This window comes from Falco punctatus (genome assembly GCF_963210335.1).
Source record: "Falco punctatus genome assembly, chromosome: 6".
NCBI lineage: Eukaryota > Metazoa > Chordata > Aves > Falconiformes > Falconidae > Falco > Falco punctatus.
Genome location: NC_137585.1, coordinates 69,725,162 through 69,752,781, shown reverse-complemented (window position 1 = coordinate 69,752,781; position 27,620 = coordinate 69,725,162). Strand labels below are relative to the sequence as shown.

The 27,620-nt window shown below is 42.7% G+C and overlaps 2 protein-coding genes and 1 long non-coding RNA gene across 5 annotated transcripts; 1 reads left to right on the top strand and 2 right to left on the bottom strand.

Moving 5' to 3' along the window:
• Nucleotides 1-18,443, top strand: DCLRE1C (DNA cross-link repair 1C). Of its 2 annotated transcripts, XM_080391707.1 has the most exons (14): nucleotides 1-240; nucleotides 371-422; nucleotides 2,354-2,438; nucleotides 5,360-5,419; nucleotides 6,673-6,728; nucleotides 7,360-7,461; nucleotides 7,767-7,839; nucleotides 8,001-8,141; nucleotides 8,683-8,784; nucleotides 9,399-9,535; nucleotides 9,713-9,767; nucleotides 11,228-11,316; nucleotides 12,167-12,267; nucleotides 13,084-18,443. In XM_080391707.1, the coding sequence occupies exons 1-14, from the start codon at nucleotides 132-134 to the stop codon at nucleotides 14,043-14,045; spliced, it is 2,124 nt and encodes a 707-aa protein (XP_080247833.1). In that variant the 5' UTR covers nucleotides 1-131; the 3' UTR covers nucleotides 14,046-18,443. The 2 variants fall into 2 exon arrangements, with proteins under 2 accessions (XP_080247833.1, XP_080247834.1); XM_080391708.1 differs by lacking the exon at nucleotides 2,354-2,438 and having other exon boundaries at nucleotides 177-240.
• LOC308065632 lies at nucleotides 8,947-12,204 on the bottom strand. The gene is made up of 2 exons (XR_013928861.1): nucleotides 11,974-12,204; nucleotides 8,947-9,253 (listed from the first exon to the last, which is right to left on the bottom strand). It is a non-coding gene; the product is annotated as an uncharacterized lncRNA (long non-coding RNA).
• SUV39H2 (SUV39H2 histone lysine methyltransferase) lies at nucleotides 13,678-27,298 on the bottom strand. 2 transcript variants are annotated; one of them, XM_080391714.1, is made up of 7 exons: nucleotides 27,047-27,298; nucleotides 25,725-25,870; nucleotides 24,065-24,736; nucleotides 22,103-22,249; nucleotides 20,395-20,524; nucleotides 18,796-18,911; nucleotides 13,678-13,801 (listed from the first exon to the last, which is right to left on the bottom strand). In XM_080391714.1, the coding sequence occupies exons 1-6, from the start codon at nucleotides 27,063-27,065 to the stop codon at nucleotides 18,802-18,804; spliced, it is 1,224 nt and encodes a 407-aa protein (XP_080247840.1). In that variant the 5' UTR covers nucleotides 27,066-27,298; the 3' UTR covers nucleotides 13,678-13,801; nucleotides 18,796-18,801. The 2 variants fall into 2 exon arrangements, with proteins under 2 accessions (XP_080247840.1, XP_080247839.1); XM_080391713.1 differs by lacking the exon at nucleotides 13,678-13,801 and adding an exon at nucleotides 15,781-16,767.
• Nucleotides 27,299-27,620: the final 322 nt, after the last annotated feature.

Genomic DNA, 27,620 nt, shown 5'->3' with positions numbered 1-27,620 from the left:
TTAAGAAACCGCTCTCTGCCCCTTCCCGCCGCGCTTCTGATAGGCCAGCAAGGAGGAGGAGCCTCTCTCACGATTGGCTGAGGGCTGGGGAGGCGGGACGGCGGGGCGGAAGCGGCGCGCTATTCGCCGCCATGAGCCGGTTCGGGGGTCGCGTGCGCGAGTACCCGGCCCTGTCCATTGACCGCTTCGACCGCGACAACCTGCGCGCGCGGGCCTACTTCCTGTCGCACTGCCACAAGGGTGAGCCCCGGCCCCGGCCGGCCCCATGGCAGCCGTTCCGTTGTTGTTCCCATTCCCCCCCATCCCCCCCCCCCGGTGTCCGTCCGTCCATCCCCGCACCCCCGGTGACAGCTGTGCCCTGTATCCCCAGATCACATGAAGGGGCTGCGGGCCCCCGCCCTGAAGAGGAGACTGGAGGGCAGGTACGAGCTGGCGGCGGGGCTGCCGGGGGAGGGGGCTGCCGGGGGAGGGGGCTGCCGGGGGAGGGCGCAGCGTGCGGCGCCGGGGGGCCTGAGAGGCAGGCGGCTGGTTCAAAGCGAAGCGCCAGCCAGCCAGCCAGTGTAAGGGAGCTGTTGTGGGTCACGGAGGCACAGGAACAGAACGGGTTTGGGTGGGAAGGGACCGTAAAGGCCATCTGGTTCCACCCCTGTGCCAGGGGCAGGGTCACCTCCCACCAGCCCAGGTTGCTCCCAGCCCCGTCCAGCCTGGCCTTGAGCACCCCCAGGGATGGGGCACCCACAGCTGCTCTGGGCAGCCTCTGCCAGCGCCTCACCACCCTCACGGTAAAGAATTTCTTCCCAGTATCCAATCTAAATCTCCCCTCTTTCAGGTTAAAGCCATTCCCCCTTGTCCTGTCGCTGCAGGCCCCTGTAAAACGTCCCTCCCCAGCTTTCTTGCCGGCCCCTTTAGGTACTGGGAGCTGCTCCAAGGTCTCCCCGGAGCCGGCTCTGCTCCAGGCTGAACCACCCCAGCTCTCCCAGCCTGGCCTCACAGCAGAGGGGCTCCAGCCCCCTGAGCATCTCCACGGCCTCCTCTGGGCTCACCCCAACAGGTCCGTGTCCTTTTGACGTTGGGGACCCCAGAGCTGGACGCAGCGCTGCAGGGGGGTCTCACAAGAACTGAGCAGAGGGCAGAATCCCCTCCCTCGCCCTGCTGCCCACGCTGCTGGTGATGCAGCCCAGGGCACAGCTGGCTTTCTGGGCTGCACACACACATTACCAGCTCATGTTGAACTTTCCATCCACTAGTATCCCCCAGTCCTTCTCCACAGGGCTACTCTCAATCCATTCATCCCCCAGCCTCTATTGATACTAGGGACTGCTCCAACCCAAGTGCATTTGCCTTGTTGAACTTCATGACACTCATGAACTTCATGAGGATCCCCACCGCTATCACCTGGAAGCCTGTTAGTGTGTGGAGCCAGCACTGTGACTGCTGTGAAGAAAGCCAGCTGTGCTCTGAGGTATATGAGCAAGTAGGTAGCCATCAGTTTGAGACAGTTATTCCCCTCTGGCCAGTACTTTTGAGGCTTTGCCTGGAGTACTGAGTCCAGTCCTGGGCTCCCCTGCACAAAGAACACCACCACTGTTTCGGAGCATGACCCCCAAGCTGGTCTAGGGCTGGGGCATGTGATGTGTGAGCAGAGGCTGACAGCTGGATGTCCTCAGCCTTACGAGCAGGAGACAACCGTGTATTTGCAGGTAGTGGTAGATAAGATGGAGCCAGGCTCTTCTTGGAGGTGCATAATGAAAGGGACAGGGACACCTTTTCTTTTTCACCATGAGGATGGTCAAACATGGGAATGGGCCCAGAGAGGTTGTGGGCCAGTTCCTAGGCACTGTTTAATTGATTAGAGTAGATGTCGTGTTTCCTCAGGTGCAAGCAGAGAATCTGTTTTTGCTTGTCGGGCTTCTTTGTGCACTGTGCAAAAAGCTAGAGCTTTATAGGAAGTATTTGGTGGTCTGCTTAATGCTAACTGCTTGTTCCAGGGGAAGCGCACATCTGAAACAGAGCCTAGTGGGTATAGAAACAACCAAAGATATGTGTATATGTGACCACGCACTTTATTTATGTCTACAGAAAACCACGCAGGCAAGGGCACACATAAGTAAGTTTCTGGGTTTGCTGTGTTAGAGAAAAGCCCGCTCCACAAGGCAGAGTAACTCACCTTTATCCCACTTCAGGCTGGGGGAGAACAGCTCCTGCGGGCTTACTGCTCTGCAGGTCTCTTCAGCTGAGAGAGGGCTCTGAGCGCATGTCTTGAGGTATTAGGTGCCAGGTGGTGATGTGTCATTAGATTGTTCTCTGCCTGTGCTTTAAAAAACACTCACCTGTGTTCTTTGTCTCCTTGCAGCTTGAAAGTTAAATTATACTGCTCACCGGTAACTAAGGAATTGCTGTTGACTAGCTGGAAGTATAAGTTTTGGGAGAATCACATTGTGAGTTTTTGGGTTTCTGTGTGTTTTTTTTTTTTTTTTTAATTCACATTTTCCAAGCAGTGATTCTAGGGAAGAGGAAGCTTCCCCTTTGCAGAAATGTCTGAATGTTGGTGTTGATAGTGTTTCAGGGCTTAAGTACTTAACAAAAGTTTGCCTTTTCTTCCTGCTTGCTATATGGAATTGGTTTATTGTTGTTTATTGTTTAATTGTATTTTTCCCTCCGCAAAATGTATCCTTTTCTCTCAAGTTTACCTTTCAATGTACAGATGGAAGACATTTATCATTTGTATTGTTCCCTCATTTCCTTACCTTGCTCATGTCTCTTTGCTCCAGTCCGTAATTAATTTCTCTTGCTTCATTTAGTCTTGTGTTGCTCGGAGTATATATAATCTTTTAATTAGCCCATTTTCCAAAAAACAAAAGGAGAATAATCTCTCTAACATGAAAAAGTTTTAGTGATGTAAAATCACTGAAGAACGTAATTAGTTTACTTGATTTCTGCTGTTTGGAACCAAACTTCAAGTGATTGGTGGTTGTGTACAGGTGTGACTTGTAGTTATTTCCTTCCCTTTACAGATGTGGGCTTTGAAATTGAGCACATTTCTTTTCACATCTTAATGTATGTACCTAACATCATCACATAGTGTTAAGGATTTTGCTGATTCCCCCTAAGCAAGGACAGGAGAGTTTTCTAGTCAAGAAGGACTTCAGACAAGCTTAAACTTGTTTTCTTGGGGGAGTTATGGCTTGGAGTTTCCTTAAATAGGTTGTAAGTGGGGGTCTTAAGCTCCATATCCAAAGAAATTCATGCAAGTGGGACCTAGGAGTAAGTCTGGGAAAGAGGAAAAAAAAAGTAGGGGACTTTTTTGTTCAAGGTCCTAGTTTAACTATGAAGCTGAGGGAGAAGATAACTAGCTTTATATGAAAGCCTTGGGAAGTGGAAAGATTTAACAACTGGGGGAGTGAACTCAGGACTCTGTAAAAGGGACTCTGAGTATCCCTTAGGCGTGTTTGATGTGTGATGGAGCACAGCATGTATAGGTGACAATTTTTCTAAGCCTGTAATTTTTGGCTAGCAAAAATAAAGCCAGGTAGGTTTGTGGTAGCTTTTTTAAAACTAAAACTAAATAAATAAAAAGTAGACACCAACAAAAAAGTGTCCATTTGCTTCTACTGTCCTTTTGAGTTTAACCTAGAAGGTTAATCTTCTAGGTTAAACTCTTGAGGAGAGAGATCTGTAAGCTATTAGAACTTTGTATGAGCAGTAAAAGGGAAGCAGGCAGTGCTGGTCCTGACATTCCTGTTTGGGAAAAACTTCACATGGGAAGAGATGCCAGAGGTACCTGTGGTACAGTCTAAGATGAAGCACAATTAACACAAACCAACACAATTTTAAAAATACATAGGTGTTTGCAGCTGCTGCTCTCAGGAGTGACTGCTGGTAATGGCATGAGCTGCACAAGCCCTAAATCAGATGGCAGCTGTTAGATGTTCACAAGCTTTGTCTTACAACAAATAAGCTTTCTACTTGTAGCACGACTGGGAAATGAATTAACAGTTGATTTGATATTCACTAGACTGAAAAAAGCAATCATGATGTCAGCTTCTGTACAAATTTTTTTATGATTTCCGATCTGACCTTTATTTGCACATATGGCGTAAGAGGATCTTTGAATCTGTTGCTGCCTTTAACATTTAAACTATCAAAGATGAGGGGAGAACTCTGGTGGAGATACTATCATTTATGCTTATGAAGCCAAACAGTGGCTGTCAGCGAAGAATTCTTTGGGCAGTTTAGATCTAAAACTTGATGATTGTTTCACTGCAGCAGGAAATCTGAGAATTACTGAGAAATACTGGGCATGCAGAATTTAGATCAGCTGCTTGAGTTTATTCAGTGTCAGAAATTGTAGGTGATAAAATTGATGTTAAAAAAAAATCAGCTGTTGCTAGTGGCTTGAATTCTTAGTATAAAATACTTTTCGTCACACTTGACACATCTGTGTTTTGGAGCAAGCTCTGGGTTTGATTGGTGTGGTTTCTGGTGGGGAAGCCAAACGTTAACACCCTTGTCTGAGTACCAGCTGAACGGATCTTGTGGAGCTGCCCAGAAGTTTGACGTGGTATCTTGTGCATCCATCTAGTACACTGAAACCCAAGGTGCTGAGGAGACTGCTCAGCTGAGAAGCTAGAGGTTATACTTAAGGAGGGTAGCGACAGGAGATTTTCCTTTCACTTTGGCTTTTTTGGGTAGGAGAATTATATACAAATATTGTCTGAAACAAAGGAAAAAAAAACAAAACCCAGAAGGATGAGAGAGGCGCCTGCATAGCAGCGCTAACCTTGCAGATGGCTACAGAGCCCGTATAGCACAGCACAGGACTCTTAGTAGAGGATATGGCAAAACAGGGAATTAATTGCAGTCTATAGATTAATTATCCCTACACAAACACAGAAATGTGCACCGCATGTGATTTGTGGGCTCTGCTTCTGGTAACAGGGAACAGTGAGGAGAAGTACTGCAGCACAGAGACCTGTCCTGGCAAGATCCACTGGTGTGCTCTGGGACTGGGATGTCTTGGGCTTTGCGGCCATCCGAAACCAAGGCATATGATCCAGCCAGAGAATGTAGAGCTGTTGCTGTTAGAAGTCCAGTGTGTTCTGACTTTTTATGGCATACATACCTTGGTTGAGGTATTTCCATTTAACTTTTAAACAACTTTTAGGAAACCTTTTTTTTTTTTTTTTTTTCCTGCTGGAAATGGAAATTTGTGACTTGCTATGGGAAAATAAGCTTCATTTTACAGGTTTAGCGTTAGCCACAGTGGGTGCTAAAGATGCCTACGTAATGAATGCTTAGCCATAAGCATGAAACAGAATATTCAATAAACCCTGTGATGCATTTATGCATTTTGTTACAGGTTGCACTGGAAGTTGAAACTCCAACTCAGATTTCTTTAGTAGATGAAACATCTGGTGAGGTAAGTTACAGGAAAAAAAAAAAAAAGATTAATATATTTTTAATGGGCAGTAATAACTGTTTAAATGAGCATGGGAAATGGATCTTAGCTGTAACATCTGACAAGCTATTTTTAAAATGTCTGTTCCCTTTCTCTCTAAGACATGCAGCCACATGAATTCTTCTTCCTGGTTTTGTTCTTCGTATCATGCCATTTTTTGGTAATGTCTTTCCAGGCTATTGAGTGATCTCCAGCTTACCTATTATGATTTTTTCACTTTGTAATTCCTGGCTTATTTTAACAAGCTCTAAGTGCAGGACTTAAAGTTCTGGTAGAGCATCTCCAGGCAAAGTGTATCCCAAGATATTTCCATGATGCTGGTGAATGTATGGTGAATGAAAAGCTGGACATGAGTCGGCAATGTGGATTCACATCTCAGAAGGCCAATTGTATCCTGGGCTGCATTAAAAAAAGTGTGGGCAGCAGACTGAGGGAGGGGATTCTGCCTCTGGTCCACTCTCGTGAGACCCCACCTGCAGTGCTGTGCCCAGCTCTAGGTTTCCCAGTACAGACATGGACCTGCTGGAGCGGGTCCAGAGAAGGCCATGAAAATGATCAGAGCCTGGAACACCTCTCCTGTGAGGAAAGGCTGAGAGAGTTGGGGTTGTTCAGCCTGGAGCTGAGAAGGCTCTGGGGAGACCTTATTGCAGCCTTTCAGTACTTAAAGGCAGCTCTAAGAAAGATGTGGATAAATTTTTTAGCAGGGCCGGTAGCAATAGGACAAGAGTAATGGTTTTAAACTAAAGGAGAGTAGATTTAGACTAGATATAAGGAAGAAATTCTGTAGGATGAGGGTGGTGAAGCAGTGGCAGAGGCTTCCCAGAGAGGTGGTAGATGCCCCATCCCTGGAAACATTCAAGGCCAGGTTGGACGGGGCTCTGAGCAACCTGGTCTAGTTGAAGATGTCCCTGCTCACTGCAGGGGGCTTGGGCTAGATGAGCTTTAAAGGTCCCTGCCAACACAAACTGTTCTATGATTCTGTGCTGTCTGGCTGACTTGCTTCATCTCTTCATGAAGTCATCTCTTCTGGCATGACAGGATGGTTGTTCCTCTTCAGGGCTTGTTGGAATGTGGAGACTGTCTTTTCTTTCAAAAGCAATGCTTAATGCTGCAAGAGGCTGTGGGGAGTAGTAACGTATTGCTTTCACTGTATCAGTGAAAGTACTGGTAGGATTTATTATGCTGTGAAAATAATGCTAACTCGTCTCTTCCAGAAAGAAGATATAGAGGTGACACTTCTCCCAGCTGGTCACTGTCCAGGATCAGTCATGTGCGTCCTTTAATACTCCAGATGTCTCTGCTGAGAAAATTGTCCTGTGGAGTTCTCACTAAGCACTGGGATTTATCTAACTAGAAAAATTTAAAACTTACTTGGAGATGGTACTGTTGTGGCAGGGCCCACCAGCTTTGGCCAAGGTTGGAAAATCACTGTACTGTCTGGGATCTGTCCAGACAGAAGTGTTACCTTGGTGGGGCAGATTACTTTTCCCCATGCCTATTAATAACAACTCTTTTGGTTTCAACTGCACTTAAAAATGGTGTAAAAACCTCATAAAAATAAATTTTCCGTTTCTTAAGGATGCCTTAAAAAGAAGGTGCTCAGCTTCCTGGTACAGGTGTCTGGTAGATTCCTTTGGCTGCAACAGACAGTTGGGCTACCCTCACAGAATCTGTGAGGCTTTTGTCTTCAACTCTGACTGGCCTAGGCACAGGTTATTTTCCAGACATGCTGAATCTGAATTATTTGGTTTATCTGAAATTACTCTAGGACCAAAGTGAGTCAGATATTTCTGTGACATCATACATTAGTCACATAAACCATCCTAAGCAAGATAACAAATCGACACGTGGCATATAGTGCTTTATATTGTTGAGTTTGACCAAAGTGTTTCTGTTTGTAGGTTTTTGTTTGAAGGTGAAAATGGCACAGTGCTGTATACAGGGGATTTCAGGCTTGCAAAAGGAGAAGCAGCCAGAATGGGGCTTTTGCATTCGGGGACAAGGTAAGACTTCAGCTATTCTTGTCATTTAGAAAGAATAAAAGATCACAGAGGATTTGTGTGGACAGGATACTGTCCGGGTATGGACAAGTCAGGAATAACGTATTCTTTTTTTTTTTTTTTTTCCCCGCTGTTTTTTATTCTGGATTAAATATATTTGTGGTCAGGCAATACTGCAGTTACAAGCCCCTTTTTACTAGCTCTTTGTAATAAAGAGGAAGAATTGCCTCCTTTTGAAGAGAGAGGAAGTGGTATGTCTTAGTTCTGTGGCGCAGTGCTCATTCTGATACCACATTTCTCTCTTTCAGAGTAAAAGACATACAGAGTGTGTATTTGGACACTACTTTTTGCGATCCCAAATTTTATCAGATACCAAGCCGGGTAAGTCTAAGTTGTGAGAGGAAAGGTCCTTAAGGCTGCTAATTAATTAACCACCCCTTTGTTAGGTAAGTCTCACAAGGCAATGACATTTTGCATTACCAAATCACAGGACTTCGGAAGTATCTTCAAAGATGATTCACAACATTTTCTAAACTTTTCAGGAGGAATGTTTAAACGGGATCTTAGAGTTAGTGCGAAGCTGGACCTCACTGACTCGTTATCACGTTGTGTGGCTGAACTGCAAAGCTGCTTATGGATATGAGTATTTATTCGTAAATCTCAGTGAGGAACTTGGAATTAAGGTAACGTTTCTATAATTGTTGCTTTAGAACATATCCTCAGTAACGATTGCGGCCAGTCACCAAGCTGGAAACGGCTGTTGGGAGGACTGCTGTATGTGAAAGAAGTGCCTTCTTTCACTAACCACTTAAAAAGCTACAGTTGTGCTCAAAATGAGTTAATTGGTTGATTTCAGTTTGCAACATCTGGGTTCTCCAGGGAGAAGTTAATCCCCAGTTTTCAAGCTCAGTGTTTACCTTTCTCCCTTTTATCTTGTGAATGGTAAAAGTCTTCTCATTTACATATGACGTTAATAGCTAGCAGATATATTCTGACTTTCTTTGAGTACTAATCCCTCTTCAGCATAGAAGGTATGTTCTGCTTGTTCTAGATGTCCTAGTTACTTCTGGCTGACACTTCTCTGCTTGGACATTATTCATGGGCAGTAATTGTTTGAATGTCTACCAGCACTTGTGGAGGGCAGAACCACATCTGTATAGTTGCTCCAGCTGCAGCCTGGAAAACACATGGAGCTAATTAAGTGTGCACTCTGCCTTTCTCTAGGTGCATGTAAACAAACTTGATATGTTCAGAAAAATGCCAGATATCCTCTACCATGTTACTACAGATCGACACACTCAGATTCATGCCTGTCGACATCCTCGGGTGTGTATCATCTTCCAAAGCCTCTGCTAACATTACTGTAAAAGACTGGCTATAGGTGCTAATATTTTGGTCCTGTTGTGGTAATGAAGACTTGGGCCAAGTAGTGGCTTAATGTAAAGTAGAGAAAGAACTTTAGTTAGTGGATTGACATTTTTAAAAGAAAAAGGAAAAAAAGGAAAAAACACATTTAGCTGCTGCTAGAAATAGTTTAATTGTACTTGAAACTTGTATTTTTAAATCAGGTAAGAGAAGCAGCAGATTAGATCAGTCGGGTATTATACATTTCAGTATATCAAAGGCAGCTCAGGTGATGCCTCTTGCAGCGACATACTGTGTGTTTGTAGTGTATGGCCCTCCCTTCCCAGGATGTCTGTCAAGCTGAAGGCTCCAGTCTGAAGGACTGGAGGTTGAACTGGAGCTGGTTTGTTGGGGCATCGGTCTCTATGCTTGATTTGCTTTGTCAGCTGCACTGTAAAAGCAAGATACCACAACCAAGAGTGTTTCAAAGGGGGTTGGAAGTGAGGCGAAAACTTGGTCTGGCTAGATACTCTGTTGCTCAATTTCTGGGGAAAAAAAGGTCAGGATTGTCCTTAATTTTATATTGCATTTGGCAGGATGATGACTGCTTTCAATGGAACAGACTGCCCTGTGGGATGACTTGCCAAAATGGAACTCCCTTGCACATCATCAGCATCAAACCCTCCACTATGTGGTTTGGAGAGAAGATCAAGAAAACCAGTGTAATAGTGAGGTGAGCACTGGGGCCATGCAGAAACCTTTTGTTTCAGGTGTGTACCTTGCCTGACGCTTGTATAATGGAATTTCAAAATTGTTTAAGAGTAGGTTATGCTTGCCTCCTGACTGAGGATGGAGGATGAAGAGCAGCTGCCTAATTTTTATGCCTTTTTTTTTTTTTTTTTTTTATAAGGACTGGAGAGCGTACATACAGAGCGTGTTTCTCTTTCCACTCTTCATACAGCGAGGTTTGTATATTTGTAGTACTGAGTATACACTGATTAAAAAAAAAATAAAGGAGTTTTGATTATTTGATATTAATATATTCACATATCATATGATTTTATATAATACTGATACAGAGTGGATGATATGACTTGTTACAATAAAACTTTTCAGTAATAAGACATAAGGGGATAGAAAGTTCTGGATGCTGAAGGCAGAGAAGTTTGTTTTAATACAGCTGCAGAAGAGCATGTTAAGGTAGGGCAGGATTATAAGCTTTTTTTTTTGTTGCTCTCCTCAAAGCATAGGTCAACTTTTTGGACTACGTTTCTTTTTTAGTGTAATTATGCAAGGCTTAAAGCTTGGGATTTTGGTTTTCAATACATCGTTTATCTCCTGTGACTCAGTTTTGAGGAGGGTTTAACTTCTTTTCCCCACCCCCACATTTAAACACAATTTTCTCACATTGTAGCTGCCACTGTTACTCCTCTCTCTGTGTTACAGGAAAACTGGTCATGGCAACATCCTCTCTAGAACCACACACTTCCATTTAATATGGCTCAATCCAGTTCTTATAATACTTCTCCTAAGAAACTGAACCGAAACAGGATCAGTGCTAACAAAATACCTGCCACAAAGCCTTCCCCATTCAAAATGGGTATTATTCAAAGCCCTAGGAAGACAGTCCTGTTTTTAAGTTCATGGCTAAATTTTAATTTGCTATGCTGTGCGGAATTTTTAATGGAGGTACAAGTGTTGTACATACAACGTGGCAGCATTGCTAGCAGAACATGGCGGGTAGTGTATTGTAACAGACTCGTATCTCCACATGCAAAAATAGGTGGGTCCTACTGGTCTGTATAGATAGGGGTGTAATCTGCAAACTTGCAAGTGTTTTCAGTGCTCAGCACTGATAAAACCTCAGCTGGAGTGGAGTGTCCCAAACCAGACCCAATTCATCTGTAATCTTACAAGTACAATCTTACAGAATTTCTTCTATAAGAAATTTACAGTCTGGAGAGCAGAGCATCTAGAAGATGACAGAGTAAGTTCTGGAAAAAGTGACTTTTTTGTCACGGTGGGCCTTTATCATGGATGGAAATGAGACTTTAGGAAAAGTGGGGAAGAGAATGCCTGATCTGCACAGCTAGGGCCTTGAAGTCCAGTAAGAAAAATGAAGTCTGAAAAGATCTACAGCAGTAAGGACAGGGAGGTGCTGGATCACATTCCCTAGGCGCAGCTCTATCTAGCCTTTTCTTTCGGAGATAGTGATGGTCTGTGAAGTCGGTAATAGCTGCGATGTGGCTAGGTGAGGCCGAGTTCTTAGCATCCTTTCAGACCTGTTTTCCTTTTACGAAGCTATCTGCTTTCATCGTTTGGCTTATGGGTCATGCTGGTCTTTATGTGAGACAACTACTTGTTGTGCATGTGCTTTGATCAGTGCTGCTGATGTAATTTGTTAAACGGCTCCTTCTTAATTTAGATTAAGGATTTCCTGAGCTATATCCGCCCTGTGAATGTATATCCGAATGTACTGCCAGTGGGTGGGACAGAAGACAAAGTTATGGAAATGTAAGTTACAAGTGGCTGCTGAATGGATGTGATCTAGCCTCTGGTTTTGCAAGGACAACTCCCCTCCTGAATCCCAGCCTCTCAAGCAGGCCACTGCCTTTTGCTTTGTCTGATAATTCAGTTTTTTTTTTTTTAAATTTATATATATATATTTTCTATAATTAGTCCTGTGAACTTCAGCTTTCTCAACACTTGTGTTGTGCTGAGTCCAGGCATTTGTATTCCACACACTACTTCTACGTATAGAGGTTTTTCTGTTGTTACTGGAATCTGAAGACATACTCATCTCACTGTTCTGTGACTGATTCTGTTTGTCATTGCTACTTCTCAGAAGTTTCTTTTAAAGAGGGTTTATCTGGGGATTTGAACTCCTGCCCTCTGTGTAGCATCACAGAGGCCTGTTGTCTTGTGCTGCTACAGATGCTGGCAGCTTAGAAAGCACTCTTACGGAGCAGTGGTGTCAGTCTGAACAAAATGAGGACTTGTTTCTTTGTTCCTTTTTCTTCTCCTTAATAAGAAAGGACATACTTTACCATTATTGAATAAAACTGCAGGTGGCTTTTGAACCCTGTCATCTTGTCTTCTCTAAGCAAGGGACTAAAGCATAGTTTCCAAATAGTGTGTTAAAGCAGATATATAGACATGACAGATATTTACCTTTAAGCTGCCTAAGTTCACTGATGAATTAAGAACTTTTCCCTAGCTATTGCTGCTTTTGCTGTAACGCTTCTGCTGCAGTACCCGTGAGAGATGTAAAGCAGCATACTTAGATCAAGTTAAAAGATTAACTTCTGCTCCTGAAAGTATCTGGTGAGTTCTAAATATTAATTGCTTTTCTCATTCACCTCAGATTAAAGCCATTATGCAGGTTGTACAAGAGAAACATGGAACCCAGGTACAAGCCCTTAGGAATGCTGAAGAGAGTCCAGAAGAGAGACTTGTCTGATACAGGTAAAGGTTCTGCTGGTGCAACACCGCGTTGAACCAAAGTCTGGGACTAAGCAGAGGTGCCAAAAGCCATGGTGTTCACTGCAGTCTGTGTTCAAAGCAACAGTTAGAAAGGAAAATTAAAATTAAATTAAATTAGGTTTTAGGAGGATGAGAGAGCACTGTGTAAAAGCACATTTGTCTGCAATCTTAAAATGTACTTGATGCTCATCAGCTACGGTTTCTGGGCGAGTTCCTTGCCACAGTCCTAGAGCATCCCTAGTAAAGCTTTTTCTAACTTGGATCACCTCCCGTGTTATGGAGGACAGAGTGGTGTATCACTGGTATTGCTCCTCTTCATTATCTTGCACTGCTGGCTTTTTAGCACCTCGTAGCTGTTTTAACTTATGATGGTAAACGGATGCTGTGTACATAGCCCCTGGAAAGCCACTGGGGTACTAAAAGACAGCTTCAGGCCTGCTGCATTCTCTTCGGCTGTTTCTTAAGTGTCAAGTATGTGAGGGTGACATAGTCCTGGCAGAAGATGTCAGGAGGCCTGAATTAATGTGTCTACCAGGCCTACATCTGATTGGCTGTAGCTTGTATGGAGGATGGCAGCTTTCCGTGTAAGGCACTGTGCTAGACAAGGTGAATACCGTCAGTAACGTCCTGCCAAGTCTCTGTTGGGGTTAAACTTTTTCCTGTCTTCATACTAAATTAATTTTTATTAAAACTGCTGTCAGTTTTAATTTTTTTGACAAAAAACCACCTGTTTAGCAGAGCTGTGGACTTCCTTTAAGTGGTTGGTTCCCTGCCCCCCCCCCCATATTTTCTTGACAGATGAAGATGATCTCTTTGATTCAGAATTAACTTCTGCAAGGCGCAAGATTCCAAAACAGCAGATTGAGGAGAGCAGGCCCTCCAGTACAGTACAACCTGAAAACGCTGAAGGAAACATTGAGAGCACAGAAAGTTACAAAGCAACCACAACTTACACCTCCGTCAAGGTAGACTTCGTGGACTGTGAGGAATCAAATGATGATGATGAAGATGACGAAGAAGAATCTGAAAAAAATACAGTTCAAGTTCTTTCCTGTGAGCCAGATGCCACTTCCACATCAACTTTCAATGGATTAACTAGTGATCAACAGGAGTCTAATGCTGATGTCCCTCGCTGGGATGCATTTTTCAAATGTAACAAACCAGATGAAGGCTCTGAGAACGAGGACAACTTCCCATCTTCAGCAGATGCCGGTGGCTCCCAGTCACTCATTAGTGATTCAGATGGAGTAAGCGACTCGACACACATCTCCTCCCAAAATTCTTCTCAGTCAACACACATATCGGAGCAGGGGAGCCAGGGCTGGGATAGCCAAATGGACACAGTACTCATCACCTCCCAAGAGAGAAATGCCTCGGACTTCAGCTCCTTAAGCAAAGGTGGGAGCAGAGCAGTTGTTTCTGTGCCACAGGAGGCGGCCAAAGACAGTCAGCCTGACAGCAGTAGGTGGAAGCCACTGGGTCAAAACAGATCTTGTGCCTGTGACGTTGCTTGTAACTTGAAAAGCAAAGGCACTGAGAAAGATGCAGAAGCTGGCACTGCTGATGTTGGAGATGCACTAGTGGAAGTAAGTGATAGCCCCAGGACTCCCGATCTGGAACTGAGGAGGGACTCTCAGAGCTCCTCTGACTTTGAAATTCCCTCGACTCCTGATGCTGAAGTGCCTCAGCCAGACAAACTGCAGTGCTTATATAAGAAGCTAGCAGCAGGTGAAAACATAGTGAGAAAAAAAGTCTCTTAAAGACACATATAACTGATTACAGCATGGTAATAATGAAATTTGTTTGTTAAAACCCCGTATTATTTTTCTCTTTAGTACTAATTACTAACTGCAGCTATGCCAATTTAGGCAATTTTGTCAAAAATAGCTTACTGTCAGAACTAGGAATTTGCAGCATGTGTAACTTGACTGTTCCTTCCATGAAATACTGACAGGGCTGTATTCCTAGGAGGGATGGTAGAAGCCTTCTGTTGCCTAAGTTCACTTCTCCAGGACTGCAACAAAAAATGGACCAGACAAAACTAAGGGTAGAACACCAAATTTAGTGTTTCTCTTTATCAGGAGCTCTAAGAGTTTGCCTTTGATTATATATGTGATCTCAGGTTTTAATGAAATACTGCGCTGCTTGTGTTCCTCCCCACAGTTGCATCTTCCAGAAATGACCATGCAAACAATGCAGTAGTTGCACTTTGACTTTAATCCCAAGTTTTCACTGCAGTTATTAATAATAACAATGGTAGAACAGATGAGAGAACTACTGAGAAGTTTGGTTGTGTTTTTGGTTTTTTTTAAATAATTGTTTGTTTCAGGTCTCTCTACACCAAGCAAGTGGGGGTGTCCCATTGTAACTCCTGAATGAGGCACCGTACACCATCAAATGGTTTAAATCCAACTCACTGCAACCAACTTGCCATTGGTTCCTCTGTGCCTTGGTTTCTTCTGTTTTTTTCAGAATGACTTAAACATGAAATCCTGTGGCACATGGTTCCAAAGCCAGCAGCAGTAGCCTGCTCTGGATGCTAATGCACAGCAGCAGAAGCTAGCCTGTTACCCTGGGCAGGTGGTTATGTCACTCAAGGCTCTTACAGTGCCAGATTTCACCTCCTCTATACCATTCTGTTGTCTTCACTGAATTCAGACATGTTTCAGATTTTTTTTTTAAATAAAGACAATACATTCTCTGTGCACATGTGCCATCACAGTTAAGTCTTTGCCAAAATTTTCTGCTTCTAAAACAGAAATGTAATTCAGGTCTTTGTTAAATGGCAGTGCCTTCAAAAATGCATAAACAGCAGAAGTCATCTAAAATATGAGGCCTTAAGTCACAAAGAATTAAACAGACTTGTAGTGTGACAGCTCTCCCCTCTGAGTGTGTCCTCAGTCTTTCTGCCATCTTCAGCGATATGTGGATGTTAAACCAGCCAGCATTCTGCTGTCAGGAACAGTGGAAGGATGGGGCGGGGGGAAGACCAATTGCTATTGTCTGTGTATGGTTTAAGGATATTCACAGCCATATATCTCTCCACTGTTGCCTTACCTGCTCTGTTCCTAGGGTTTGTTAGCATAATTTTCCAGATGTGGTCTATTTTATTTTTTTTTTAGCAAGCCTGCAAGTGAGTTAAACTGTTACCAGAACTACCTCTGTGAATAAAGTCATGCAGAGCAGAATTTCTTCTATTGGCTTGTTTCCCTACCTGTATGGCACATGTGAGTTACAGGCTACTGAAGTATACAGGAACCCAGACTGCTTTAGACAAGTCAACAGTATAAATTTATAACAGTTTGTATCAGCCATAAACTGAACAGGAAACATATGACTTCCTCACAATTGCACTTCTAGTCCTTGCAGTGCTAGAAAACTTGGGTAGAGAACAGCAATTAAGAGGTTGCAGTCTTAAAGCAAATCCTATGGCTACAGTTATTTTGGCAGACTAAGGTTGTTTGTGTGTTTTTTTTTTAAGAATGACAACAAGAGAAAAACTAAATTGAATTTATTTTATCAAAAACTATAGGAAGATAGCAATACTAGAGATCACACATTATGAAAAGAAAATGTTCCTGAGCTTACAAACTGCATATTCTAATGTACACGGTCCTAAAATATACATTAGAAATAACCAAAAGATTGACTTGAATTTGAGATTGAGATAAATAGATAATAGTTTTTCTTATGGGTAATCTTGCAGTTTTATTTTTACTACCAAAAAAACCCCAACATTTAAACCCAACAAAAAAGAATAGCTATAGGACAGATCACAGGTTACCAGTCTCTAAGTAGTACATACTCACAACTGAACTGGTGGCCATGATGATGCTGACAAACCATAAACCAAAGCAAAGGCAGAAGCTAGGCTGGTTAGACTCCTTAAAAATAGCTTTTTCTCCTTTTCCAATTTGGAAATTTTCCCCCAAACTCATAAAACCAGCAAAAGGAGTTTCAAAAGTGACACAGCGTCCCATTAAGCAATCCAAATGCACTGTGAATATGGAAATACAAAATACTGTTCAAGGCTCTAAACTGGAAACTGCATACATGGGTTTACTTCAAATAAATACAAAATACTGTTACCTCCCAGAACATAAATTAACAGTCCTTTATTTATCATACAAGAGGTAACACACATATCCTTAAAGAACAGCAGTGTGGTTCCAGTGCTGGTGGTAACATATACTGCAGACACTGAACTCAAGTACAACTACTAATACTTTTTAAGTTTTAAAAGGCATTTACTGCAGTATTTAAATCAAATTGGGTGTGAGCATAGGTAAAGAAAAAGAGTGTCAAACTGGCCCTGTGTCACCTGCCAAAGGGAGACCAGAGAAACCGATTTGGTACAGAATCTGTTTCTTGCTGCAAGCCACTCTTGCCATCCTGTAGCGACAGGGAAAGCTGCAGACTGCAGCACATTAAGGAGCTGGAGACTGCAGATCCCATCCATGTGGAATGCACTGCTGCATCGGGCTACATGCAAGAGAAAATGCTGATGAACTCCAAATGATACAAAGATCATCTAGAGTTTCCAAACATTAAAGCTCCACATTCTACTTAAACATTATATTAAAAAAAAAAAAAAATAGCAATATACATGATAAAAAATGACCAGATTCAGCATCTATCCAAGTGTGCAGGTACAGGTGAGCCTGGTAATGTCAAATACTTTTAAATCTAAGCAAACTTTCTCCTATTCATTAAACAATATAAAGTTATCTATTTCAACGTGTATCTCTTCATATTGTAATTACAAAACTTACACAGCACTTCCAATGGCCCATACTCTTCACCCCAACTGGGAAACTGATTTTGGCTAGTAGCATATTAAATTTCACTTTCTGCCAAAGAGCCGGTAGCTTCAGTGCAAATGCAACTGTACTGCTTAATGAACAACCAACCTGTATTATCCTTTGAAACACTCTCTTTGGAGTGCTAGTAATTAACATGAAGTTTAAGGCATTTTCTAACAAATTAAATAAACTATTATATGCTGGATACTTGACTTCATTCACCTGAGCCAACAGCTCTGCACCTTATAAAGGCAACTAGCTGACCTATGATACATAGCTAGCATCCATTTATGGAGCGTCCATTTACTAAGCAACATTATTCTGCCTGACCCTATCAACATTTACATGATTTGTAAGCAATATGCAAATTTTACAAGCTTTTAATCCATGAGAATAAAGCACTTGGATCATCCCTGGAGCATGGATCTTGGCTGTAACCCTACTCAATCTACCTCAACTGCTCTTCAGTGTTGTTGAAGCCAAGCAAAACTTAGCGTGCATCACAAATATATCAAGACAACTTTTAAGATGATCGGGGGGGGGGGGCGGCGGGGGGAAAGACAAGCAGCTGAAGAACAATACATTTCTCAGCCTTTACATTCAATAAAATCTTACAAATGTCTACAGCAAATGAGTAAACACACCCCTAGTCTAACTTTACTGAAGTTTAACATTTTTGCAACAAGAAAAAACAGTCCTAATATCTGAAAAGTCTGTCATAGGATTAAAAAAAAGTCACAGTATGTAAAAACTTAATCAAAACCAACTGTGAATAGAAATCAATTCCCAGGGTATTTTTGCACCTAACAGATAACTGAGCATATCACTGTAATGCATCAGCTTTGTTAGGCAACGGGCTGCTCTCCCTATTCTTTTGTTATCCATTTCCAAACTATAGCCAGTAATTTGTTTCAGCAATGCCTTCCAAATTTCTGCAATGAAAACAGTGTGTGTTACTACCAATAATCCACTATTTACAAATTCTCTGTAGAACTGCAGACTTCCTATAGCATCCTAACTAAACATCAGAACGTAACAAGTGAAAAAACCTCTATGTGTAAAACTCCCAAGTAACATAACATCAGCTAAAGAAGTTGAAGACCTTGACCTTGCACCTGAAATGTGCCAACACCAATTACTTGCACGGAGTTCAACTGATATTTTACAATTTGCTCTGATGACTGTCCTTAATCCTTCACCCCAGTGCCATAAATGTTATTGCTAATCTCTTGAAGCTTTTCTTTATACAGGAAAAAGAAAAAGAAAAAAGAAAATGAACCATCAGCTGTGATTCAGATTTCAAATCAAACGTCTCCATACTTTATAAGGTCCAGAAAACACATAACATTACTTCATCCCTGAAGTAATAACTGAAATTAGCTCCTAAAAGGCCTATGGCTGTAAGCTCACTCTTGAACATTCAAATCATGGTACATTAAAAAGAGTTTTCTTAGCATACATTTTACTGCTTCCTAAATAACAGTTCTAGAAAAAAGCATTTTTAATCCCCATTGTCGGTTTTGTATTCCCCTGAAACACTACATCTCTTTCTTTGGCCAAGGCCATTTCAATTACAAATGTAATGCCTTGTGTTTTCACTGTACTTATTTACATTAGATGTAAGAATACTTGAATATATTTATGAAAGAAGAGTCATATTAAAACACATTTAAAAAGGGAACGAAGTATTATTTGTGACTTTGGATACCCAAACTCAGTTGAGGTAACCTCTGCAACACACAGCTCCGCATTTACACACAGTTCTGATCCTCTTTCTGGATGGGCTAAGACCATCAGCAGAGTCTGAAGTCAGATCTATTGAACCTGTGACAGATAAACAGAAATAAGGAAGTTTTAAAAGACAGACTGAAACTGCTAGGCATTCAAACGGCTCCTGAAAGCCTCCTACCACCGCAGCTCTTAAGAACTGTGCACAAAGCTGTACTCATGTTCTACTGACACCCAGGTTACAACTACTTAACACACCACTGATCATATGTATCAGAATCCAAAGCTCAACACATTTAAGCCTTGTATCCTTAGGTCTGTATCCCTACTCATCTGCTGAGAGCACAGCCTGCCTCAGACGTCAGTGTCACTGACACCACAAAAAAAGAGGAGCTTTAAGGATTCAAGTAAGATCAATTTGTCAGTACTTAACGAGAAATTCTACAAGAATGAGGTACAGGTCCACAGTGCAAAGATGCTTCTCTGAAAACAAAACAGCAGGGCAAACAATACATTGCTGTTGTGGATAACTGGTTTGTGTGCCAAGGCTGACACACAACACCCCCGCCAGCAAACCTCAAAAATTTTTTACTGTACTGGAAAAAAAATGATAGAACAGTCTGGGCTGGAAGGGATCTTTAAAGATCATGTAGCCCACCCACCCTGCCATAGGCAGGGACATCTTGCACTAGATCAGGCTGCTCAAAGCCCCGTCCAGCCTGGCCTTGAACACTGAAGGGAAGGTGAGTTATCAAAGAATCACAGAACAACCCAGGCTGAATGGGACCTCCAAGCATCACCTGGTCCAAACTTTCGTGGGAAAGGGAGTCTAGATGAAATTATCCAGCACCCTGTCCAATTGCATCTTGAAAACCACCAGTGACATGGACTCACCATGTCCCTGGAGAGCTTGTTCCAGTGAATGATGGTCCTCACTGCAGCAAAACTTTATAACCAAAGAGCTGATAGTATTTCATGAAGAACTTTGTTTCCTCAAGTCTCTGCATAAACATCGGTGTACCCACCACCCCAGTAAAACAGCAGTAAACATTGGACTGTCCTTCTATCCTGAACACCTGTACCATAGGACCCACATCCACAACTGAGGCCTACAGACAACAGAATCCAGAGACAAACCTATGCTGCCTTAGACCACTCAGCTGTTAAAAACTGTCTTTTTAAGTATCACTAGCAGATTACTTAGAAAGTAGTTTACTGGAAATGCCAATTTGAATAAAGGAAAACTTTTTTTTTTCCTTTTAACAGTAGCCTGACCATTACTTTGAGCATTCCTGTGAGAAATCTTCAAAATAATTTGCCTCATTAGACACTCCAACCACAACCCCTTGCTGTGAGCTAGGAGTGCCAACAGAAGTAATGCACTAGAGGTGCACAGAAAAGCTTCTGGGCGCCGTCCTGTCTGCACTACAGGTCAACGAGCGATGACTGTTCTACAATCCACAGAGCTGGGTTAGGGAGATGTAGTGCCCCACCTAAAACACTATCTAATCAGTCAAACTGCAACAAAACCCACCAGTCCCCCAAACCTCCCACAGAAACAGTGTTAAAATCTGCAGACCTTTCATCTGATAGTCAAAGGTTAGCTCTTCTCCAGCCTTGATGGTTCGTGTAGAAAACAGCGCTATTCGAGGAAGACGCAAGTCGAGGTTATCAATAAACACATTGAAGACTTGAAGATTTGGATCACACTGTAAGCAAAAATTAATGTAGTTTATGTTAAAAATGCACGCAAGTTTCACTGAAGTGTTTAAGCAAACCAAGGTCCCAGGAAAGGAAGGACTGGTTCTTCTCTCAGTGACAGAAGTCTGAAATTAAGTTATCTTCTGAAATCAACAAATGATGTTCTTGAAATAGTGTTAAAGGAGAACATTCATAGCTTAGAGTTAAGTCCTTTCAAGAAGGCAACCTTTACACAGTATGTACACTACAATAATATGCAAGAGCCTATAAAAAAATAAAAATGGTACCTTCAAAAGATGACAACACAAAAAGATGACAAACAAAGCAATTAAAGTTACCTTCAGAAGTATGTACCTACAAAACCCACAAAAAGCATTAGAAGTCGAAAAGAAAAAAACACCCTAGCATTTCAAGCCACACACACTTGCTATTCTGCATTTAGGTTTAAGCACTGCTCCCCAGGTCAGAAATATCATTTTCATACTATGCATAAATTTCTATTTTCAATTGCTAATCTGCTTGGCTTCTGAATTATCTGCTGTGGGCTGGGTGGCAGGACAAGGGTCAAGGACACCAAACAGGAACTAGAAACTGCTTTATCATTTTCTCTGGATTAAATGTCAGAAGTCAGTAGTCACTGAGACTGACTGCTAAACTCTGCAAGCTTTTTTTTTTTTTTTTTTCGTCAACAGTAAAATATAACTCACGTTAAAGAATAAGAAGTGAAATTAAGACATTTAACTTTATGCTGAAGAGGGAAAAAATACTTCGCTCCCGTTTCTGAAAGTGAAGAGCAGTTGCCTGTATCTAAAACTCTTCATCCTTCTCCCTGGCAAGCTCGCATGAAATACAAACATCTCAGCTCACAAACCTGAAGACATGAATTTACTGTAGTTGTTAAATAGTAACTGCATACCTCACAAACATTACATCAGTAAGAAATAATAATTTTTAGTTCAGGAATCTTAATAAATGCAGTTCAGCCTTCTTGCTTTAGGTACTTCAGTTGAACAGGAAATAACACTACAAAAGTTTCCTTTTAAAAATTTACTTTAAAGTTCTCTGGCAAGTTTAGATTTAGGAAGGAAAAAGGTATCTACAGGGGAGAATTATCAAAGAAAACATAGGAATTTTTTTCCTTCTACCAGTGCTTGAGGGATGAAAATTGGCACAATCCCCTATCCTGTCCTGCAACAAAACAATGCATCGATTCCTATAGTCTTTGACTCTTCACTGATTTTACTAAGTACTTCTCTTGTGTTAGGTCTTTCAATTACCTGGAAAACCCCACACCAACCCTATTTCGGTTATCTAGAACCAACAGATTCAGTGACAAACCCAGTCCTACCAGATACGCACTTTAGGCACCCTCTCATTCCCAGATTTTTGTAGGTAGTCTTACTCCAAGTAAGGCTAAACATTCTGTTCTATTTATTATGTCATCTAACTGACTGGAGTGTGCTGGCATGAAACAAACTACTCCAGAAAAACTGTGAATACAGTAAGAAAATGTTTACAGTAGAAGGTATTTCTGCCACAATTAAGAGTAATTCTCCAAATTCTTAGTATACAAAACAAAGTCTTACACTGTGATTCACAAAGTGGGACACATTTCCATATCGAGCTGCATCTACTGTAAATTCATCTGAGTCATAGTCCAAATCAAACAAGTATGTATTTCCCTGGTTATCATACAGCTGGCCTCGTCTCTCTGCTTCCTCACTTGTAATCACCTAAAAAAAAAAAAAAAGAAAAAAAAAAGAAACCTGCATCTTATTAACTATTACTAAATTAAAACAAAAATTACAATTGAGTTTGGAAGAAAACTTCACTTAGTAAAAAATATCACATTCGCTTTTTGATGTTGAAATAGCATTCCATCTCTAATGAATAAAGAATACATACATACAGCTAAACTCATTAGTGACTGAGGCTTCTCTGGATGTAATTTGTCTACAGCTGATGTGCAGCACTACCTTGTCTCAGGAGAAAAAAAAAAAGTATCAGCACTTTCTATTAAGAGTTTTGATGACAGATTCAATCAACTGTTTCTACTTGAAGTTTCCATCCACCCAATTTTTTCATTAGACCCAGAAAGCCTTGTTTACTTCACATAAAAAAGTTGCAACTTTCTCCCTTTGCAAAAAGATCAACAGGTATCAGTCTTTACAACCTAGTCATGTTTGCAGCTCAGTATTCGCCTCCTCACTCCCTAGAAGCATCTCTTCCTGCTATCCTTGACTGCAGTGAAAGATCCTATTCATGACAACTTAAGACAGCTACATCACTTCACAAAGCTGAACTTATGCTATTAAGCTTGCACATACTAGCACAAGGTAGAAATCCAGAAACTCCTTAAAGGAAGAGAACTACAGTCGCTTTTGACAGAAGTAAAGCTTAAACAGTTTCATCTGCAGCCTGTTACGTTAAATGTACTCTGTTGTGCACACTCAGCAAAGAAATCACAATTTGGCAGCAAGACAGATAGGTAATATGGTTGAATTGGACAAAAAACCCCCTCTAAAATATTTCTGACAGATCAGATTTGAGAACTTACTCAGCAGTAGGGCCTAAGCAGATTCAGGTGAAAGGGTAAACACCACCTCCTTCCTTTAAGCAACAAAATTACATAATCATCTTTCTGCACTGACCCCTCAACAGAATGATTTCTCTCTTGTATATCTACAAGAAAGCTATGAACATTTATGGCCGGACTTGATGACCTCAAAGGTCTTTTCCAACCTAAATGATTCTATGAGAAGTTAGAAGATCTGGTGCAGGAAGCATGGAAGAAATATAATTAAGATCATAAACACCTGTACAGAGGGTCAAAAGGAGTTATTTTGAGTCAACTTAGCAGCAAGGCACAACAGACTGGATCAAAGAGGCTGCCAGGAGCTACTGATGCAGAGAGCCCTGAGGCTCAACAAGACTGAACGAGATAAACACAGGGCCATAAAAAATTTTCAAGTTACTTGAGGTCTGTATTTTATAACATGGAAGTTGTCTGAAATAGTATATGAGATTGAGTAAACAGATAATACTACATACTACAAGTCTTATTCTTGTTGATAATCGAAGTAATAAATATGTCTGGAAATACTGCCTTAGAAGTTCAGACAAAACAGAAAAGGGACTGACGGACTGGGTGGGGAGTTTGGTAATGACCATGTCTGGGGAATGGCAAAAAACTACAGTCATAATCAGTGAAGAATGAAGAATATGACTGCCACGAAAGAAAAGAAGGACTTGCTTTTTAAAATGCTATTAGGGCACATATTTAAAATAATTCTTTAGCAACATACAGTGTAAGTAGTCTCTTTACATTCAATCTTTTACAATTGCTCTGGAATGGAGAAATATTCTGGACAATACAGTTTTGCTGTCATCTTGAATGTCTATTTACTGCATTGCTCTAACTCAAAAGCAGACTTAGATTCTATCATAGTAGAAGTCAAGGAGTGTTAGAACTGAGAGAAAGCTCATCAGGATTTTCTCCAATATTTCCCTTATTGTAAATAATTCATCTATGTGAGATAAATACATACCTCTCCGACATACTCCATCACAAAACTGTTGGTTTTAATTTTCTGGAGTGTTTTTACTCCCCAACCACGGCCATTGTTAGTTCTGAAGATGCAAAGAGAATATGGTGTACCTTTCTGTACTATCCTATTAGGGCAATCAGGCCCACACCTACAAAACGAATTGCATTCATAGATGGGCAAGCCAGGCTGGATTTTCAACTTCTTATGTTTATTGTAAGCCAAAATAAATCCAGCCTCCTTTGGACAGCACTTCTCAGCAGGGCAGTCCATGCATTCACAGCCAGTTGTTATTCCATTTATTACATTTATTCCTGGAGCAGGTTTATACTCGTTAATGTAGTAGAAGTCTAAAGGGGGGCCTTCAAGATCCACAGTGTTTTCTACCAGAATCATTGCTTTATGATTCTTCTTCCTGTTGAGATCTTCTTTCCATCTCTGCAGAGCTATTCTTTGCTTAGCCTTCTTTACAATGTACTCTGCAACTGCAGGTTTCAAAACTTTACCATGGTTTCTCACTTTCAGTCCTTTGCCTTCTCTCACCCGAGACAAGTACTCATTTTTGTCACTAAGAAAGTTTTGAAGAAGCACTGGGCATTTCAGATTTTTCTGGGGTTCCCAAGTATTTGAAGATTCCGGCCACCCTTTCCATTTCACAAGATAGTATTCTGTGCCCTTGAAATACAGAAACAGATACAGATTTAGCCCTATTTTGTGTTGCTGAAATCCAGCATCACAAGAGTACACAGACAGACATAAGAGCTCTGGAGTTAAGAAACAGCAATATGGTGCAGAAGGTCTTGATGTCCCCATAACAATTAGAATTGGTGAGAAAGAGAAAAACCAAGTTTTCTATTTGCAAATTAACTTACAGCACAACTTTGCATACTTTGCATATCATCTCTAGGGGCAAATAAACAAACAGGTGGGATGAACTCTAATCACTAGTAGTATACTTGGAAGAGACTAGTTTTTTAAGGTAGTTATGTAAGCTATGCTAACGACCTGTATGCACAAGCAGAAGGTAGTCGTAATCACATATGGAACAAAAAAAAATATTCTAAACTTAGCAAAAAAAATCTCTAAAAACCATTATTTGTCACATCAACCACCCCCCAAAAAAGTGTAATCCATTCAAAACATGTAATATTGTATTTATAATCAAGAAGCATACATTTTGTACTTATTTTAAAAAGGTCAAATAACTGTAACAAGGCCAAATCCTGAGACTGAATTTCACTGGCACGATCAAGCCATAGGAATCCAGTTGCAGCACATGGCCCTAACTCTTCATCAAATAGACTACAACAGTCAAGAAAGAAATACAGATTGTAACCTGCAAATAAAGGAGAAGCGTCACAATACATACCAGGCTGCAACCTAATAGCATCAGCATTTTGCTTAACTTCTAGATACACAAGGGTGAAATATTTTGTATTCTAACATCTCTGTAATTTCAGGAAAAGACCTTCCTCCGACATACCGAAAGCAGCAGCTATACCGCTTCCTGCTTACAGTTCAAAGTTGAAAAGATACTTCATTTGATGTCAGCAAGAACCTTGTCCTCACAGCCTGCTACTTTACATTATGAGCAAAACTACCTTTGGCTTGCTTCCAAATTTCAGCTGAAAAGAGTGATCAAATTGGTCTGTGTTTCTCTTACCTCTTCTACCTTGTAGTCACACAAATATTCCACCTCATAACTCTTTAGACTCCTGTTGGTGATTCCAATGGATTTACATCTGAGATTTTCCTTCCTACATAATTCTTGGAGGGTCTCAAGTGAAGCTAGACATGGCACATACCAAGCTACAATAAGAAAATTGGTAAAGAATCCTATTTTAATGTCTCAGCTAAATTGAAATCATTATGCCTCATCCCAGAGTCCCCACATTACCATTTGTGATAGCAGTCCACAAGTCTCTTGTACACCTACAGCATCTCATAGAGCCAAACTCAACCCTTCTCTAACAGGTGAAGTAAAACACATCAGCAATTCCCTCACTGCACCTTTATTCCATAGAGTACGCACATTTATAAAGAAGAACAAATATTCTGGAGGGCAGAGGCTTCCACAGGTGCAACCTGCACTGAGAACCAAATCATTTTCCTACAATTACAGCATCCCATAACTGAACTATGAGGAAACCTCCGTTCTTTTAGGAGAACGCCAAATATCTGTCGTTAGTCAAGTGGAACCGTGCACTCGCGATGCAACCATGGTGACTGGACGAGGAAAGCAACATCCACAGTGCTCTTCCAGAGGGATCACGGGTGTCCTGCCAGCTCGGCGGGTGTGAAGGGACACGAGGCTGCGCACCGGGTCCGGGGCGCCAGCTCCCCGTCAGCGCCGGCGAGCGCCGCCGGGGCGGGCCGGGGCGCGGGGCCGCAGCCGCGCGTTGCCAGGCGGCCAGGCCTGCGCCCCACTCCCCGCTCCGCCGGCCGGGGCTCCGCGCGGCTTTCCCGCCTCAGCGGCCGCCGGCAACACCCAGGGCGCCCCCGCCCCGGCCGGGAAAGGGCGGCCCCCAGAGGCGTTCACCTCCGGGGCGCACCGCCACAAGTTCGCGAAGGCGGGCTGGAGGGCGGCAGCTGCCTTTCCCGCCGCCGCCCCGGGCCCCCAGCGTCCCTCGCTGCCCTCCCAATCTCCATATTTACCTCAGGCGCCTCCCCGCAGGCTTCCCCCGGCCAAGGGGGAAAGCCCCCGCCACGCAAGCGGGCAGAGCCCCCTGCCCTCCCCACCAGGCCCCGCCGCCGGGCCCGGGTGGCTGCGAGCGGAGGCAGCGGTGGCTCCGGGGACGAGCGAAGCTGGCCGAGAGGGGCCGGCGGCTGCTCCCCGCCGCCGCGGGCGCACACAGCAGCGGCATACAAAGCAGGCCTTCCCGCGCCCGCCCGACGCACGGAGGAGAAAGGCAAAGCTCAAGCGAAGAGCCCCGGGGCGGCCCAGCTCCCCCAACCCCCGCGTCCCCCTCACTGCCGCTACCTCACCTCCTCGCCAGCCCTCCATCTTGAGGGGGCCGCGCTCGCGCTGCAGGCGCCGGCGGCCGGTCGAGGCACGCGCAGCTCCGCCCCGGAAGGGAACGGGGCTGTGTGTGCCGCGCCGCCGCTCGCAGGCAGCCCCGCCCCCGCAGCACGCGAACGGCTTTGGCGGGAATCGCCTCAGCGCGGCTCTGCGCCGCGGTGGGGGGAATGGGGAAGGGCCCTGCGGGCGGAAGAATAAAAAAAGAAACGAAGCAAAATCCAAAGCGAGGGCTGTTTTGTTACTATAGAACACTACTGCGGCGGGGGAAACGCAAGGCACCGGGTGGGCTTCCATCGGGCCCTTTAGAAAGAACGAGAAAGGTAAGGCCTCAGACACTTAAAAAAATAGTAAACAATAAATTTGTTTTTTATTTAATAGTTACGCTGTCGTCAAAGCACACTTCTCAGAAGAGGAGTCTCCTGTTAGTGTAGTTTTCACGTTAGCCCCATAAACCCCACAGTGTGGTACCATCACACACAACATCCCTTAAACACACCATTACTTGGTGCTTAAATGTCTCCCTACTTAAATTTGTAACAG

What these genes read in the sequence shown, in the direction of transcription:
- DCLRE1C (XM_080391707.1), top strand. Translation starts at nt 132, where the DNA reads ATGAGCCGGTTCGGGGGTCGCGTGCGCGAGTACCCGGCCCTGTCCATT. An exon ending in AAAACCAGTGTAATAGTGAG is followed by an intron (nt 9,536 to 9,712) that starts GTGAGCACTGGG and finishes TTTTTTTATAAG; the next exon opens with GACTGGAGAGCGTACATACA. An exon ending in GAGAGACTTGTCTGATACAG is followed by an intron (nt 12,268 to 13,083) that starts GTAAAGGTTCTG and finishes TTTTCTTGACAG; the next exon opens with ATGAAGATGATCTCTTTGAT.
- SUV39H2 (XM_080391714.1), bottom strand. An exon ending in GTGACTACAAGGTAGAAGAG is followed by an intron (nt 24,737 to 25,724) that starts GTAAGAGAAACA and finishes CTGTATTTCAAG; the next exon opens with GGCACAGAATACTATCTTGT. An exon ending in CCCACTTTGTGAATCACAGT is followed by an intron (nt 20,525 to 22,102) that starts GTAAGACTTTGT and finishes TTTTGCTTACAG; the next exon opens with TGTGATCCAAATCTTCAAGT.